This window comes from Choloepus didactylus, chromosome 1 (assembly GCF_015220235.1).
Source record: "Choloepus didactylus isolate mChoDid1 chromosome 1, mChoDid1.pri, whole genome shotgun sequence".
Lineage (NCBI taxonomy): Eukaryota > Metazoa > Chordata > Mammalia > Pilosa > Megalonychidae > Choloepus > Choloepus didactylus.
The window spans coordinates 18,666,601-18,686,031 of record NC_051307.1 but is presented as its reverse complement, the minus strand read 5'-3'; the positions used below and the strand labels follow the sequence as shown (position 1 = coordinate 18,686,031).

At 37.9% G+C, this 19,431-nt stretch overlaps 2 protein-coding genes across 2 annotated transcripts; both read right to left on the bottom strand.

The window, feature by feature from the left end:
* Nucleotides 1-9,215: 9,215 nt before the first annotated feature.
* Nucleotides 9,216-9,836, bottom strand: LOC119529428 (keratin-associated protein 27-1). The gene has a single exon (XM_037829838.1). It carries the CDS (start codon nucleotides 9,834-9,836, stop codon nucleotides 9,216-9,218), a length of 621 nt encoding a protein of 206 aa, XP_037685766.1.
* An 8,588-nt stretch (nucleotides 9,837-18,424) lies between these two features.
* On the bottom strand, nucleotides 18,425-18,892 carry LOC119526279 (keratin-associated protein 13-2-like). Its single transcript, XM_037825281.1, has one exon. The coding sequence runs from the start codon at nucleotides 18,890-18,892 to the stop codon at nucleotides 18,425-18,427; it is 468 nt and encodes a 155-aa protein (XP_037681209.1).
* Nucleotides 18,893-19,431: the final 539 nt, after the last annotated feature.

Genomic DNA, 19,431 nt, shown 5'->3' with positions numbered 1-19,431 from the left:
ACCTAACATGAAAAGGTAAGGGTAAAATGTAACAGACTTTTGATGGTGGGTTTTGGCTGCTGTAAGGAAGCTTTCATTCTCTGGGAGAAGTTTCCCTGAGAAAGCCAAACTACTGTGGTCCACCAAACATAAGGCATTAACTGCCATGGATTGAGTTTTTAATGCTGGTGAAGATGACCCAGTATATAATGAGAAACTAAGAATTCCAGATACATCATTGCTGTCAGCCCCGCCACCATGGAAAACTTCTCTCACACTTAAGTTGAAAATGGGTGAGTAAAAAAGAGATGTTATGCTGATAAAAGAGGCAAGTTGAGATATGCACCTTAAAAAGTGTAGTTAGTGTGCCTCAAGCCACTACCCTTCAGGATGCAAATCCTGTGATCCCAAATGGGATGCAAGTGGTTGTGACAACTGAGTCAAGGAATTCCCAAGGCTTGAATACGTATCAGCAATGTTGATATTGTTTCTCAATATAGAGCATTGGGTGGAATAAAAACATTATTACTTTGTTTGGTTGAGCCCTGGCTGATGCCTTGATCACACAGGTGTGAAAATAAATACACCTTGCTTGCTGGAACCAGGCTGTTCTTTCTATATACCTCTTGATACCTTCCTCCTCCGCGACCCTGACATCAGCCACTTTGAGGGGAAAGAAGATTTAGGAAAGACCAATGTCTTTCTTTCCCCAAGGGAGAATGAGGCACTATGCACCTGTTCGAGTGTGCTGGGGACCTTCGGGGGAAATAGGGGCTCAAAATTTTAGGCTTTTTTGTATGCAAGTGTCCAATCACTATGCTACCCAGTCCTGTGTGGGAAGGAATCCCTAGATCCAGCTAATGAAGTTTTGGAAGGGATTATGGTAGTAGAAGAGAATATGACCTTGTGCGTGGGCCCTTTGGGCCAAATCATTGTACTGTTGCCGCTACATCAGAATAATACTAGGAACTAAAGTGTTATATGTCTGTACTTCCCTAGTCCATAAGTTCCAGAGGGGATTCTTATTGTGAAGAACTTCCTGTATAGAAGTGCTAGTATCTTTTGGAGTCCCTTTAAGCTACAAGTCTGATCAGAGCCTCTGGCAAAACAGAAACCTCCACCTATGGAAGGATGTTTGGCCCCCTATTAATAGCAATCTTATTTGAACACTGTATGAGATACATTGAACGGATTTGGTCACAGCCTCTGTTGAATCCAATGGAGTGACATACTCGTAGGAATATCCCAAAAGCCAAGAAAGTATAGAGAAAGGTGTTGAATATTGTTGGGAAAACATTTGCCCTGGGCCTTTTGCATTTCTGCACGTCTTGAGAGCTTCGTTACTGGTGGTCTTTCTTCTGAATTATGTTTTCAAGCATTTTTGTATAGTACACAGCTTTGGAAAAAACAGAAATAATGTTTCCCTCTAGGGCGAATAACAGACATGTTTACTGTCCATGATGAAAAGATCCCGGCTTCTTAAGCTCAAAGTTCCTCTCCTTACTGCATATGCAGATGGCCTTCCTCCTGTTGCTCTGTGGGAACTGGGATTTAAGGTGCAATTGCTAACTAACACTCTGGCTTTTGCTCTTGCCATGAGTAATAAAGGCCTTTTTCTCTGACCCAGAAATCTTTCATCTTCTGCCACCATTCATGAAACTCACAGGCTGAAGTTTTAACTTACATGTAGGGTAAAACTCAAAACTTTACAGTTCTTAATGCCCCTTCCCACAGATTTCTGTTTCTAATAGAAATTGTGATGCCACAGTGTCATTATGACCAATTCTATGTGGTTTTGACAAATATTTAACGACATGCCTTTTTTTTTACTAAAAACACAATAATCAAAATGGCACTGAAATAATTAACAATTTGTTATTAGAAGGTAAAGAAAGCAACTTAATGTCATATTGAAAAACCCTTTAAAGTCTTAAAGGGCATTAAAAGACAAAGCTGACAAAGTGAAAGAAGAAATGTAAACCGTAGTTGAGGTATAAATAGTCTTAAGGCTGAATGGTAAAGCAATGCATGGGTATGACATATTTCTTTTTAACATAATCGAGTCATATAACATGGTCTTCTAAGTTTAAGAGACTGCCTATCCCTTCCAACTGAGCCAGGTAGAAATGTTCAGATACTTTAAGAATTGGCAACTGTGAGGGATGACTCAAAATATGAAATATGAAACCAGGGGTAAAGGCCATTGTATAACCCATTTGTTAACAAGCAAAGACACTCCACCAGGGGTCAGCAGCTGCTAAGTCCCAGTCAAAGATGATGCATAAAACAGCCCAGGGTTTAACAGCCATAAGACCTGTAAATACTGGGACGTCAATTGCTGCACATGTAGTGCAAGGTTTTGAGTGCAGGTTGCTGGTTGTTGGGACAAATGACTTGGGAAGAAGAAGGCAGATGATGATGGTGCATCAGGCCCTGGACACATCACAAGCAGAGGGGTTTGGGGGGTGCTGTTATAGTAGCTGAATACACAGCTTGCAGGTTGGCAGCTTGTGGTTCCCCTCAGGTTTCTTGGAAGTTATTCAAAGGCTCAGTTCTGCCATGGCTGCTACTGGCTAGGCAGAGGACACCTCTGAGGTTTACATAGAGCAAAGGGATTTTAGAAGAGGCGACAGAAACATGGCAATAACCCCTGAGGGAAGGACAGCTGTAGTATCCAGAATAGCAATTAATAAGACAACATGACCTTAGTGTAGATTTGAGGCAAAGTCCCCACACTTACTAGTGTTAATTCCTCTTCTCTGCTGTGGCTTCTAGAAGTTTTTAGTAAGGGTAGTGGATTCAGTGAAGACTTTATTCTTACTCGTTGCAAAAATGTGGATACAAAAACTCAGTTATTCAGATATCAGGGAAGATGACTGCAAACAGCCATGAAGTAAGTACTTTATTCTCCAAAACAAGGGACGTAGGGTCTCATGTATCATTTAACAAACAATGCATTTAGAAAAACAATATTCTAACCTCCATTAAAGTAAATTTGAAATTCTATGGATAGATTAATGCCTATTACAGCTGGCATATTAATTAAATACAGGCCTAATTTATGATCCAATAAAGGCTTTTTTTTAATGTGTTATGTACAACTTTTAAAGTACATATAATTCTCATTAAAAGTTATTGTGCTTGGTACATTTATGTATTTTTAATAAACTTCTCATGAGGGATACTTTGGTTTATGGTCAATGGGGTGCTGGAATGAGTGGCACAGGAAGGCCTGAATTCTAGTCCCAACTCTGCAGGTAATGAGTTGGATATACTTGAATAAGTCATCGAACATTGACAGGTATGTATTTGCTCAACTGCATAATGAGTAAGGCTCATTAAATATCTCTTACCTATTTAGAAATAATTATGATTCTATGAAAATGTAACCATGACATAAATGAGGAAGCATAAGAAAAGAGCAGGCAAAAATGGTGAGGTGGGCTTTGCCACAAATACCTAGGCCGTCAGCATTTCACTCAGCTACCTGAGAAAGGAAAGGGAAAAAACATTTAACTCTGATCCAGCATCTACCAGAACAAAACACAGCTTGGGCTGGTGCTTGTCTTCTGAGGAAAGTTCGTTGGCTCACAGTGTCTAGGATATTGTTTTCTGCTTGCAGAGCATTCCGTTTGCAGCTTTGGGGCCTCAGAACACTGGCTTTGCATTAGCTGTCCCTGCAGGACTTTTTCAAGAGCAATACTTTGATCTCTCCAGCCATTCACTGTAAAACATTAATCCAGACCCCTGGGCACCAAGCCAGCAGCACCAAGGTAAGATGGGAAACTGCAAAGAGGGCAACTGTGAGCAACCTACTGAACAAACATAGGCTTGGAAAATAGAAAAAATTACCCTGATGCCTATTTCTGTCTTCTGAAAAACATGATTTTTTCTCAGTGATAATGGATATTCTAACTTTAATCAGGTAAATAACTTGCAATCACCAAAGTCTTCTGTGATTTACTGTAAATCTGGTCATTAAATAAATACTATAGCATTTATAAGTATCAATATAGCTAAAATGTAAAATGTATTTATTTTACTCTCCCTTGCAGTTTAACTTGATAAAATATGAAGTCTGGAGGGCACTTTATTCAATATGCAGTATGTGTTTCCTAACATATAGAGTGTCAAAGTGACTGTAGCTCGTGCCAAGGAGGAAACAAGAAAAGTTTAATAATTCTGCTGCAAATTTCGACAGGGTTTGTAGAGGAATAAGTCTTTCTAATACAGGTGTTACACTCAGCACAGTCAATTTAAGTAAGCAGCATACGACTCTCCGTGAAGGCATAGTGACCATGCAGGCCATGGCTAAGGGAGGTGTTATTCTTAGCTTTTTCTTTGATGTTCCCTCTTCTTTTCTCATTATCTTTGTCAATTAGTACTTACTGAACTCCTTCAGGGCACTGGCCTCATACTGGAAGCAATACCCTATTGAGTGATGAAAGAATAGAAATTGATTTAGCCATTGTCTGATATTTACCCTTGAGATTTCTTTGTTCCTCTGTCTGGCTGCATCGGTTTTGCCTCTGGGCTCACAGGAATAACTCTCTTTGAATCCTATTAGCAAGTTTGTTACCATGAAGACCGAGAAAGTTATACAGAAACTCAGAGGAATGACTTAGTACTAAACCAGCACAAAAAGTCATTTTGTTTGTTTTAATTCAGCTTTAGGTGTTTACTGTATTTACACTTATATGGCTTTGGTATCTTTGATTCCTTATCGAGGCCATAGCTCTGATAGAACCACTAGTGATTTATTAATTGTCTGAAGATGTATGCTCTTGCTTTGAGTTAATTCTTCCTTTCTTAAATAATTTTTTAATTGAGTGTCATTATTTCCATTTGGATCCAAGTGGAAGAATCCAGAACAACTCCTAGTGTGAAAGAATTTAAAGATGAGGTAGCAACAGACTGTCTGAAGGTAGAACTGGGAAGCAAAGCTAGGGAAGGATGTTCTGATCAAGAAAGTTTTGTGTAACTTTGATCCAACGTGGAACAAAGCCTTGTCCTAATATCCCATTAGTGTCTAGGATGAACTCAAGATTTTCAAAAAGGAATATTATTTACCTAAAAGGAGGTGGGGACTAAAGGACATGAAAAATGAAATTACTAACATCAAGACAATTGAGCTAAACGGCTTTCATGCCGTCTAGACTCTGCTAATTTCACATGATTTGAAGTTCATCTTTGTCCTCTTAAAAGATATTCCAAGTGTATAATATTTTGCTGACTCTAAGGAAAACATGCCCATTTCCTTTCTTTCATTTACTCCTGAGATACAGATAGGCTAGACTTATCAAGTGAACTAGAGTTAGTTCTCTGATTTTCTACTCTATGGTGTCAGAATTAGACCATGTATTTTCAGTCAAATTCTTTGTACAGACTCTCCCACAATTTGTACAGGGATTTCCCCCACATTTGAAGTTGCTCTGGTGACTAAGAAATATAATGTAATCAAGAGAATCAGGAGTTTTTAGCTCAAGCTTCAAAGTGCAATTTTATGGATTAAAATTATGGCTCTATTTTGTACTAGCTATGCCTTAGTCCTCACTGGAAAAATGGGGAATAAAAAAAAAAGTACCTATTCTATTGAGTTGTTTGAGTTTAAAATGATAAAATGCATACATGATTCTTAGCTAAAAAAAATAATAAATAAGCACACCATTAATAGGAGCTATTTTATGGATCTTGGCACAGCATTGTTCAGGCAAGAAAATGTCCTTGAGATTCATATTGGTTGGTTTCTAAGAGAAAAGCATGTGGTTAAGACACCTGTGCCTCAAACAGATGAGGGTGAGTCATGTCAATATACAAATACTTTCAGAGCCTTTCTGTCCAGGCAGGAAGGAGTCCCTTGATACATGAATTATTTTCTGGATTATGTACTAGCTGTGTCCTTTTTACATTTTGGGGGTGGGGGTAGGTAGGTAAACTTCTTTATTTGAATGCCAGTACTGTATAGAATAGTCTCATACTACTTTTGTCTTTTGTACATATAACGGATTTTTTTTTTTGTCTCTACCACAGAGTTAAAATCCATAATAGAATGATCAGAAGAATAAACTGGGGTTAGGGCTTTAGAAAAAAAATCAGATGAAATATCAAGAAATATTTAGCATATATTGCACGCTTGTCATGTGACAGACTCTCCATTATGCATTTAATGTGCATGATGCCATTTAGCTGTCACAATGAATTACAGTGAATTAGGTATTACTATCTCCGTTTTACAACAAAGGAACTGGAGTCTCAGAAATATTAACTTGCCCAAGATACACAACAAATAAATGGCGAAATCTGAATTTCAATAAGGTCCTGTCATAATCCAAGGCCCATACTCTTCTGATGACACTAAATTGCCACCTATGTTGCCACATCATTCCCTACACAAATAACAAAAGTCTTTAGTAACTGAGTCAACACTATTTCTCTCTATAAGGAGCTAAAATGTGCTCCATGTGGGGTTAGATCAATTACTGTCCCCTTCCTCAGTTAACTCTTCCTTAGGGAAGTGATCAAGCTCAGCCTGGAAAGAATGATTTAAGGTCTAGAATGATTAACCAAGTAGACTGAAAAATGAGAACCTCATTTAACATGGTTGTCCCTCATTCCTTCTTCCACTCTCCCAACATGCACTGCACACACATTCCTGGATCCACACACAGCCACTTTTCACCAAAGTCCTGTCTTTCCCACAAGCTCTAACCATTAAAGGAACATTTACTTGGAAGGCAAATGAAATGTATGTTTTTCCTCTTGTCTTCAGAAACAGGCCCCAATGAATTGAGCTCTTCCCTTTCAATCAGATTTGAGCTGTATTAGTAACAGGCTTAACCGTCAGCCAAGTCCACCTAAGCTCACATGAGAGGCTATGAGTGTAATCCGGAGGTGCTGCCATGTCAATGAAATCTCTCTTTATTGTTCCAGTGCGGTGTTGCTGCCATCACTGCTATGGACAGAAGCTATGCTTCAGTGTCTCTTGCTGCAGAAATGCTCTGCTGTCGTGGCTGTCACTACTCTGTTAATATTAATGGTATTAAATAGTGTTTTGCCTTGCTCAGACCTGTCTGTACTGTCTCTATCTCCCAACCTCCTACTGAAGCACCTGTTTAAGTGGTGATTTATAGAGTTTAGGTTTTTATTCTCCTCTTTGGGTGACCTGTGTTCATCTCAACTTCAGAGATGACTGGTAAATGACCAGTAAAAGTTATATTTGTCATAGACTGAGGGATATCTGCCAGCCACTACAAAATGGTATAGCATGTGTTCTCTAAGCATTTCCCTTAGTAGAAGGAACTGCCTGCATCTTCCAGATTACAAAATAGAAAACCAATGAATTATTGGATAACAAGCCTTCCTTACCTGCCACAGATTTCTTGATTTATTTGCCAACACCATCTTCCCATATTGGGTTTCAGAGTCATCTAACTATGCAGCTAAATCTTTCTGAGAACCTGCTGTAAACAAGGTAATATACTAAACACTTAATTTATTAACTTATGAAGCCTCACAATGACTTTATTATTATTATTATTTTTATTTCAACTTTGAATTTGAGGAAAAATGAGGTGCAGAGAAATTAAGTAACTTGCCCGTAGTCACACAATTGGAATTCAAAGAGCCTTTGCCCAGCATAGCTGAGATTCAGATCCAAGGAGATCTAGCTTCAGAGTCAAAACTTGTAAGCATTACCTTTTGTTGCCTCTCAAGATGGGAGATCCATTTAAAAGCACACTGAAAGCTTGAGAATATCTGAGTACCAAAATAAAATTAATGAATATCACACATTTTGACTCCATGGTTTTATAATCTTTATATAAATTATGTTTCCCATCTTCTGCTGATGTTTTAGCTTCTTTACTGCTAAGGCAAATGCCATTCACTGGGTTAGCTTAAACAATGGGAATTTATTGCAAGAAGTCCAAAATCAAAGCAACATCAAGGTGATGCTTTCTCCCAGAAGGCTGTGGTGTTCTGAGGCTGGCTGCCAGCAGTTGTTGGTCCTTGGCTTTTCTGTCACATGGCAATACACATGGCAGCCTCTCCTGCTTCTCTCTTCTCTTCCAGGTTCCACTGACCTTCAGTTTCGGGCTGCTCACTATGTGGCTCTTTTCTCTGAATCTGACCTTCCCTAAAGGTCTTCTGTGATGGGATGACCCATCCTTGGCCACACTTCATCTGAAGTATTCTCATTGAAAGGTCTTATTTACAATGGTTCACACCCACAGGAATGGATTAAGTTTAAGAACATCTTTTTTTGGGGGTACATAGCTCCAAACCACCACAGCTGACTACATAAATATTTTCTTGTATTCTGTATCATACTATGCACACTATGGTTAGGGAACATATTTCCTTGATTCTCCCAAATTTTTATACCATTTTCATAGGGAGTAAAAGAAGCCAGAATCCATACACACACACACACACTCACAAAATGATTTTAATGAAACTAATAGTATGACAATTAAGTTTATCATTCCAAATAGAGTAAATTTATTGAATACAAATCAAGTTTTCCCAAATCAAAAAAAAAAAAAAAAAAGTGAAGAAATGGTAAGAACAGAAGAAAGAATAGCAGACTTGAGCTCATGCATATTCAAAGATCTAGCTATTATATGATGGGAAGTCCACAGAGGTGAATTTCAAAATTCCCTTGAACTTTTCAAGCTATGCATTCAATCACATAGTTAACTGGAATAGTGTTGTGATGCAGTGGAGAAAATCATGGGATGACCAGTGAATAGACTTAGCTTTTTGGTTGTGATTCTGATGTTATTAATTACATCTGACAGAGTTTAACATATTGGAATTCACAGGGCTAGACTGGCTTCTGGGTCTCTTTTAAATCCAATATTTGATGGATTTCTGATATTAGTAAAACATCAGTTATTAAACCAGATCCAACGCTAAGTGTTTCCATGCAGCTACAGAGTAATGATTTTTTTTAAGCACTCATATCAGTCCCTGTTTACAACTCTTATTGCTCTATAAAAAATAGTATCCTAGTGATCTAAAATAGTTTAAAAAAAAACTTTGCATCCCATATTAATGTCAGAGAGATCCCCAAAAGGTTAATATAGTCTTTAAAGATAGTATTCTATCTTTAGAAAGAAGACACATCCTTTCACTCACAAACACACAATAGTTTGAATTTAGAGAAATAAAGATTACTAAAACTCTCAGAAATCAATTCATCCAATTTAGAATATGCCCTCTCCTCTACAGTTTCTTCACTTACTAGACAACTGCAAACCACCAGTAACACAGCAAGTTGGTTCATAAGTACTAGAAGAAGATTCCAGGAGTTGTGGTCCAGGTGAGACACAGACCAAAGGTCTGCAACCACTGGATCCATGGCTCTGAACCTGGCATTGATGATATTCACATTCCAAAGTTTGGCAACTCTTTGACACATAAGTCTTGGGTGGGAAACCCCTTGTCATGTAGCTTGCAGGTTGGAACCTCCGAACTGTACAACCTATTTGCTGGTTACTTCTTGCCTGGCAAGCCTGGGAAACACACTCCAGTGCTGCTGAGGCACCTCCTGATGGGCATGTTGTTCTTTCATTGCACCTGGAATTAATAGAAGTTGTTTGGACAACCCTGGGGAGGAAAGCACACTGTGCACAGAGGTCCTTTGTGTGCACATCCTGCTCACAGTTGGTCAGTTGGCAACCAGTGGTTTCACTGGATGTTTCTTGAAAGTTGTCCAGGAGCCAGGTTCTGCTATGGAAACCGCTGGGTAAACAAAATCCATCTTCATTGCTTTGGGGATTGGAGCTATGTATGACGGCAGAGAGTGGTGGGGCACTGTAGAAACTCCTGAGTGAATGGCTGTGGTTATCGGGCATAGTGTTAAAACCCTTGATTGAAGTTGGTTGTAAAGAATCAACATGCTGGATTTGAAGAGATTATATACTCAGAAACCTGGGTGTTGGCTTCTTCTGAAGACTCCTGTCCACCTCATGGCCAATGCTAATTTGGAGAATAACATCTCATCAGCACACCTCATTTAGTTATTTATGAAGATGATGTCTTATTAACAAAGAAGCAAGACCATTTTGAATCCTGAGAACGGCTTTCATCTAAGCTGCAAAGCTGACTAATCAGGCTATGGTTTGTCAAATATGAGTCTCAACATGCCACCCAAGCCAACATTTTTTTTTTCTTTAGTCATAATGACTCTCTTTATTAGGAATGGAAAATAAGGGATGTATGTGGAAAAAGTCAGTTGAATACTGATTAATATTCAGCCCTGGAATTTTGAGAGATGTCACTTTGATAGAATGTGGTAATATGTTGTTCATGACATTTTTAGTCAGAAGAGGATCAAACTGAGCCCCCACAAATTCAGCACAAGTCTCTCAAGATGTGAGAGAACTCTGAAATGACATTTCTTCTTACTGTTTTTCCAAAGTATAGGAGATGGCCATTGACCTAAATGCATCTCTCCCTTCATTTAGCACTGTATTCCCCTCACTTCTTGAAGACCAAGTTTAAATCCTTCCTCTTCATTAAGCTTTTTCCTGATCTCCCCACGTAGAAGTAATTGCTTATTCTTCTGTATTACCAATGGATTTTGACCTGCTCTTTATTATAAGTGTAGTTTACACCAAATATTGTGCTTACTTAGGTTTGTGTTTTGCAAAGGTTGATAATTTGTCTTTGTAACAGAACTATTTTCTGGATATGCTTTTCATTTTTGTTTATTCTGCGTTTTATGGCTGCAGACAAATGATCAACTCCAACATTTATCACATTAGCATGCTGTGCTTAACATAGTTTCACACTTAAAGCACAGGGTGTACCAGCACAAACTATACCTTTACTCTAGCTCAGTTTTTGACAGTAAAAAGGAACAGTAGCATGCCATTAGCACTGCATCCAAGTATCCCTTTCTTGGGTCTAAGGAAACCCTGGAACATTCAGGAGCTTTGCGCAATTCTTTCTACGAAGTCTTCCTTGGCGTGTGAAGGACTGGGGTTATTAGCTACTGAAAAGGACAAATCTAAATACATTCAGCTTGACAGGATGCACACTGAATTTCTACAATTGTATGCAACATATTCAAGTAACTTGTAATTTTGAATGACTTACTCTTATGTCATTATTTTAAATAACCCATTTGCCCTCCACATGAACCCAATGAAGACCCATTTAATTCTTATGCAGATTTATATTTGCCATTACACAGGACTTCCACAGTAACTTATGACTCTCCAGCTTAAAGGTCTTAAATCTTTTCTCCTTGCCCCTAGAATAAGATCCATTCCCCCCTTGATAGGGCCTTTAACACATTTCAAGATCTAGCTGCTTCCTATTTTCTAACTCCATATCTTGTCATTTCACTCTGCCCAATAAGCTCCATTCTTGCAGGACTTTTTCAGCTTTCTGAGCATCTCAAGATTTTCCTTGCTTCAGTATTTTGCATGAGAAGGAGTCTGTTTGACTGCACCCTTCACTGCTTGCCCCTCCTCTTTACAAGACTCTTCCTCCTCATTTTTGTGTATCTCTGCTTAAAAGTTCCCTCTTAGAGTGGATTGTCTTTATCACCTTAATCTGAAAAATGATTCCACTGTTGGGAACTCTTTTTTTTTTTTTTTTTTCTTTATAGAACTCACCTCAACTCATGATGATTTTATTTGTCTTTGACTTTAGACTGTGATTCCCAAGAAGATGAGAAGCATATCTTCCACACAGTGCCTGGCTGGCTTCTAGTAAGGCCTCTATATATGCATGTTGAAAAATAAAGAATGGAAGGTACTGAATAAAACTGGATTCAAATAATAACAATATTTGAAGGAGTACAATTTTAAAGTCTTGACCTAACAATGGATTTCCAAGAATTGACTCGGCTGTTGAACTTGACAAAATAAAAATACCCATGCCTAACTTTCAGCTGCTTCTTTGTGAAATAAGGAAAACAAAATCATTGAGAATTCTACTTATTAGCATGCTGAGTCAATTGTTTTAAAATAATGTCTAATTGTATGAAGGCCCGTTTTAAAAAGATTTTACCATTAGAAAAAAACAAATACTTTTCACTGCTAGCACAGTGTCCTTTTGCCAAAAGCTGTGGGCAAAGGCAGGACATCACATAAGCCAGCATTCACCTGTTGATTCCAACAGACAGCCTTCTTATTAACCTCACAATATACATGAATTTTTAATACCCATGCAGTTGAACATCAGTTACACCTGCCTTCAAATGCTGTTCTGTCATCTGTGTATGGGGCCACTCTAGAATTCTTTTCTTTTGGAATGAGGCATTAATTTTCAAATTCTATTAATTATGCACTGAATTAATAGGTGTTTCAGCCTACAGTTTTGATCCAATGAGTAAATACAGTTGTAGACAGGTACTGGTTTTATAGAGGGAGTTACCTGGCTTATTATTAGAGAATGAGGTAGGCTACAGCAACTGGTCACCTCAGAAATGTTTTCATGCAGCCTACTAACAAGCAAATATTAGCACTGTAGGCACTTGAATAATTTTAACTATGTAGCCTGTCTTTGGGTATTCTTGAGAAGTGGATAGAAATAGCTGGGCCATGGCATTGAGGGATTGAGAATGCCTTTTTGACCAAAAGGAGGAAAAGAAAGGTAACAAAATAAGGTTACAGTGGCTAAGAGATTTCAAATAGAGTCAAGAGACTATACTGGAGGTTACTCTTAAGCAATCTCCAGCTAGATATTCCAAACGGCCACAGTATGCCAAGCCCTAACCCACAGTAATCCTGAAAATACTAAGGAATACCTAGGTCCCTAACTGAGACTCTATAAAAGTTTCACTCACTAAGTTTACTTTTCAGAAACTTAAATCCCCAGAGTGTTCCTAAGCCAGATAAGTCCCCAAACCCAGAGGCAACAGCCTCTCCGAGAATATCAACCAGATGTATCCCCCTTCCCCATAATGTTGACACCCATTTTCAATATGAACAAGTCTGGTTGTTCACTGACCAGATATCCCTGAAGACTGAGATAGTGATTAAACGAGAGAAAGGGGTAACAACTGACAAAACAGGATTTAACAAGGGATTAGAAATACTGAATCTTTATATAAATAATTTTTTTTTTTTTAGTTTCTAGGGTACTGGAATAGCTAGAAGGAAATAACTAACATGGTAGAACTGTAACATATAACATGCTTTGAAATTTGCTCTATTACTACTTGTTAAATCGTACTTTGAAAGTTATCACCTTTCTGTATAGATGTTATATTTCACAATAAAAAAAAAGTAAGAAAAAAAAAAGAAAAGAAATAGTTACCTGATTGCTTATGGTGACTGGATACTCTTTTGCTAAATGGTTGAAAGAAAACAATTCCCTGGTCTCTTGTGGTCTTGAAATATACAAATGTTTGTAGCTTCAGGGGCACTTTATAAACACCAGAGAATTGAATATCAAGATTTGCTGTGGCAAAGAAGTTAAATACAAGAATTCTAGAGCCAGACTTTCAGAATTCAAGGTTAGGCTCTGTAATTATTAGCTGTAACCTTGAACAATTCCATTAGGCTTTCTGTGCCTCAGTTTCCTCATCATTAAAATGACCATTACAAGGCTACTAACTTCATAAGCCCACTTTAAAACTTAAATGAGATGATATAAGTAAAACATCAGGTTGCCAGGCACACATTGGTGCTAAATAAATAAAAGTATTATTTCTGAGCAGGTTAAAGATCTTTTTGCATAAAAAGAACATTCTCATAGAAACAAAAATCTAGGTTTAAAATAAAATTTTAAGGGAAAATAAAGACCATACCTTCTTTGTGTTTTGGATTATGTTGTTTGTGCCTATAAAAATTGACATTCCATTCTGTCAAAGGTTAGATTGTGTTTATTATTCCCATTAGGGATCTATTAAGCTTGTCTCCATATCTCAAGGGTTCAGCACTTGGTGGTGATAGGGTATTAGTTTATATTGCTTTTATATTTAGTAATATGGTTAACCCTTAATCAGCCACATTAAAGTAGAAAACAATTTTTTAAATTAGTCACACTTAAATAACCTAACTCCATCCATTTTGACCCAATTTATTGCCTTTAGCCTTGCCTTAGTTTTATCTCCCAAACCAGATTATTGACAAATGATGTAAGTTAGTTTAAAACCCTTCCTCTTCTCTGACCAAGTTGTTCATATCAAAAGAATGTGTAGCAATGGAGGGAAACTAGGCAAAGAGTTAAGAACTTGATTTCTAGCCTTGTAGGTTCCATTGATTCACTGCATGAATTTGGACAAGTCACTCTGCTACTCTGGGTATCTTATATATTGAGACTGGATGAGAAGCTCCCAAAGGCCCTTTCCAGCTGTCATATTCTATGATTTTCTATCAGAATATTAATATGTTAGAGTTGAGGAGGACATTAGATAACATTCTTGTCAAATTTACCTACTGCTTGAAATCTGTACTTCCATTTAAGATTATCTAATCTTTATTAATATTATTTATGAAAATTTAACAGTACAGACCAAACACTGAAGTTGGTGACCATTCGTTTCCAAGCATGCTGATAGAAATATTCAACTTTATAGTGAATGATTCTATACTATTTTAAAATGACTTCTGAGAATAAGTAAAATGTATTTTTTTTTTCTTGCTGAGAATGCATTGGTTTACTGCCAAAAGAGTATGAAGGGGGCAATGACTAACTTCCTCTAGGTATCATATGGTGTGAAATAGGTCAAGTCTCATATATACCTGCTCAGAAACTATAATGCACAAAGGAAAAAGATATATTTTAGGCTCAGATTAATTCAAATGTATAAGACTATGTCAATAGTTATCAATATGTGTACTTTGGCCCTTATGTCTCTGCATTGCAGGAGGATATGGAAATGGTCTCTTGTCAGCTTTCTTTTTTTTTTTAATTAAATTCAGTTTTATGGAGATGTTCAATCATCCATGGTGTATAATCAACTGTTCACAGTACCATCACATAGTTATGCATTCATCACCTAAATCTATTTTTGAACATTTTCCTTACACCAGAAAGAATCGGAATAAGAATGAAAAACAAAAGTAAAAATGAACATCCAAATCATCCCTCCCCATCCCACTCTATTTTTCATTTAGTTTTTGTCCCCATTTTTTTACTCATCCATCCATACACTGGATAAAGGGAATGCGATCCACAAGGTTTTCACAATCAGACTGTCACCCCTTGTAAGCTACATTGTTATGCAATCATCTTCAAGAGTCAAGGCTACTGGGTTGGAGTTTGATAGTTTCAGGTATTTACTTCTAGCTATTCCAATACATTAAAGTGTTATCTATGTAGTGTGTAGGAATGTCCACCAAAGTGACCTCTTGACTCCATTTGAAATCTCTCAGCCACTGAAACTTTATTTCGTTTCATTTTGCATTCCCCTTTTGGTCAAGAAAATGTTCTCAATCCCACAATGCCGGGTCCAGATTCATCCCTCGGAGTCATAACCTGCATTGCCAGGGAGATTTACATCCCTGGGAGACAGGTCCCACATAGGGGGAAGGGCAGTGAGTTCACCTGCCTAGGTGGCTTAGCTGGAGAGAGAGGGCCACATCTGTGCAAAAAAGAGGCACTCAGGGGGAGACTGTCAGGTACAATTATAAACAGGGTTAGCCTCTCCTTTGCAGTAAAGGAGCTTCATAAGGGCAAGCTCCAAGATAGAGGGCTCGGCATACCAAGCCATCAGTCCTCAATGTTTGTGAGGAAATCAAACACTTCCCACATTTTCCCCCAGCTCCTCGGGGGGACTCTGCATATCTATTTTTATTCTCTGCCCAGATTACTTTGGGATGTGTCACTATTTCACTCTAATCTATACAAACCTACCATATCTCACTTCTTATTCAAAGTTTCATGTAATTTTGGTGTTTGAACAAACTGACTGTAGAAGTTATATTATTTAGAAAATATAGATCCTGCACCAAATAAACATCTCTTCCCTTGGTCTCACATGGAAGTTGAAGTTTTAACATACAGTCAGTTTCAATCTAACCCTTTGGCCCAATTTCCCTAGTCTTAACCAGATCTGCTTCATTCATATCTCTAATTGAAGTCTGGGCTCTTTTTCAACATTTTTTTTTTAACAGTTGCTGTATGTGCTGATACTAACATTCATATCTGCTGAGCACTAGCTCTGAGTTTCAGGTGTCACACAGATACCCAATGTTCCAGAGACCAATCAGGTTATAAACAAAGGGATCAGTATCTCAGAATTTGGAGATAGCCAATACAATTTAGGAATAGATTTGACCACTGTACGAGCTTACCATCTAGGGACCATTACAATAATCATTCTCCTGTTAGGTTGTGCTCTAAGATTCAATTCTGAGTTTACACATTTTAGTTAGTCCATATTGGTGAGGCATTACAGTGTTTGCCTTTGTTTCTGGTGTACTTCATTCAAAAGGTATCTACAGGATCCATTCACTTCGATATGTGTCTCACAGCTTCATTCCTTCTGGTAGTTGCTCAATATTCCATTGTATGCATACACCACAGTTCTCTATTCTGTTTCTCAGTCGATGTACCATCTTGTCAGCTTTCTTTGATTCTAATCATAAATATATTTTTCTAGAACATGATAATTCAAAGAACTTTATATATTTTTTATTTGCTTCTTTGGGTAATCCTTGGCCATTTACAATTCAGTTACGTCAGATTTTGATTCAAGCAGCATAAAAGAAATAAGAAAAATTAGAAGAATGACCCATGTGAGCATACAGCTCATATTTTCCAACACTCTTTTCCATTTGTCATCAATACGAAAGTGTCATGGTTTTTCAACACACTTATAAACTTGTTTTGTTCCTTTCCCCAGATGAACTTATTCTGATCTCTTTTGAAGTTAGCTTTTGGTAAAGTTATTTTTTCCACTTTACTATGACCCAGAAATGAGAATTTGCTTTTGAATTTTCTCACCTCTCCTATGGACATGGTAATTGAGATACTGTGTGAATTTGACCATGCTCAAATTTTTTTATGATAATGATGATCAGAGGAGTGGTGACAACCAGTTATCTAAGTAGATTCAACTAGCAAAAATGAAAATACATTTGATGTCATTGACACAATATATCCTGGTGACCATCTTCCTAGCTCTAACTCATTCATTTACATATTTGATAAACATTCATTGGTTATTTACGACTTGCAAGATTCCCTTGCAACATTTCATATATGACAAAGTCCAAAGGAAGAGGAGTTGCTTTAAGAAATTCCACAAGAAAAAATTTACAAATAGCTCCTCCACATGCTACTCCTTGTTTCTGTTGGTTTAAATTAGATTACATACTCATTCCTGAACCAATAACATTCTGTAGGGATGGGATACCCTTTGAAAAACCAGATTCAGTCCCGAAACCTGGGGTATAGTCGTATTCCTTTACGGGACTGGCTAAGGGTAAATAAGGAGGGATACACCCACTAAATCCAGTTCTCAGTTCTCATGGAAAGTAGAGAGAAGAGGAAAACAACTTTGTGGGTAATGAACAAAAATTTTTCTTTCAATTTCTATATTTTTAAATGTAGATGGCTATGTACTCCCCAAAATAAGAGATATTATCTAGATCCAATATACCAAGAAGTGAAGTCCTCCCTCTTACTCTAGATGACCTACTCATGAAACTACCACGTTCCCAGTAGCTCTCAGGTGACTTCAATTATAAAAAGCAATGAATTTACAGTGACCCAATAAAAAGAAAGTTAAACACTGACATAAGAAATAGCTCTTAGAAATTTTATTCCTTTTATTACAATGTAATGCATACATGTTCAATTTCATCTATCCTTAAGACAGTCGTTTCTTACACCAGCTACGGCAGTCAGTTAAAATCCTGACCTCAGAATTCCATTATGGCTTGCATATTTGTGAAAGAGGTTCACAAACAGTGCTTTGACAATTTCCTCACCTAAAACAGCATCACTGATGGTTTTAGAACTTTCCTTCTTGGACCAAACAAGTTTAAGGAGTTTAAGCAAACTGAGTTATCCAGGTTAGACAAAAATGACCCAGGCAGAATAATAGCAGGCAGCCTCTTACCCAAACTCTGGTTCTACGTGCTGGAAATTCCAGAAAACTGTGTTTTCAGGGAAGATTGTCTAATGGAGAACACACTCCTCAAGTTAAGTGTTGTCTTTTTTAGACAAAGTAAGTAGACTTCAAATTCCCAGCAGACATGTTTTGAAAAAAAAATAGCATCAAGACTTGTGATTTGATATTAGATTAAATGAGTTTATTTGAAGAAAACAAAATGACATTTTAGTTCATTTTGATGAAGGGAAGATGGAAGAAAAAGATAGGAAAGGGTACTATATGAGGCAAATATTTTTTTCTTAATAGCATTTTGCTTTAATTATTAATCTCTAAGGATATAGACTCTAGCCAGATGATAGCTGAGATTGACTTTGAGAAAGAAAATTGTTAGGTTGTGGTCTTGAATACTTAGCAAGTTGCTCAGCAGAAGCTAGATACACATGTTGGTCGATAACAGAAAGACTGGCAGCTTCTAGAAGGAAAATATGTTGGGCAGCAGAATCCTGATCTGTAGCCCAGAGAAGAGAAGCCACGGACTCCATAATCCAGGGTTCTTAAGCCACTGGATCCACAACCCAGTGGGTAGGAGCTTCTAGTTCCATAGCCCAGGGAGCAACTGCTGCGGGAGCCAAAGCACAGAGATCCAGTGTAAGTCTTCTTGCAGGGCTTGGACACCACACAGGACGTCTGGCAGCTGCTGGGCTTGTAGCAGGTCTCCTGACAGCTCCTGTAGAGAGAGGAGCCCAATGGGCAGGTTCTGGGAGAGCAGATGTCAGTGCTGTAGACCAGGTTGTTGGGGCAGGAGGAGATGCGGGAGATGCCGAGGTACCGCAGGGGGCTCCCAAGAGAGCAGGAGGAGAAGTTTCCAGGGCAGCAGTCGGAATACATGTTGACAGAAGATGTGAATGCAGCTATTTTGCAGTGAGAAGATGCTCTGAAGTCCCTGCTATCTCCCAGTGATATTTATATGCCCTCACTGCACTGGGTGTAATGTAGTAACAGAGATCTTCCCAATTCTTGTGCATGTCTTTTCATAAAAATAACTAATTAACTTTGTCTATAATTATAATTGAGTGCATTCATGTGTTTTTAATTGCAGTTTAATCATTCTCATTTAGGGAAGCCACTCTGCTTCTCTCTTTCTTACACTCGTACACTTTTTTTTTTTTTTTTGAAAGAAGGTGTGGTGTGCCTTCAAAGACATTGGTCATGATGCAAATAGTATCCTCATTTCCTCACTGGGCTTGACTAAGGGGATTTTGAGCATGAAGGTATAAACAGCTACCAGCCCAACAGTCACCAGCGCCCTTCCACATGCAGTACACTTTATGTTATCATAAAATCCTGCAACAACCTTATGAAATAGGAATTGTCACCGATTTAAGAGGTCATGAAGGCTTGGGAAGCTGTACAACTTCTCCAGGTCA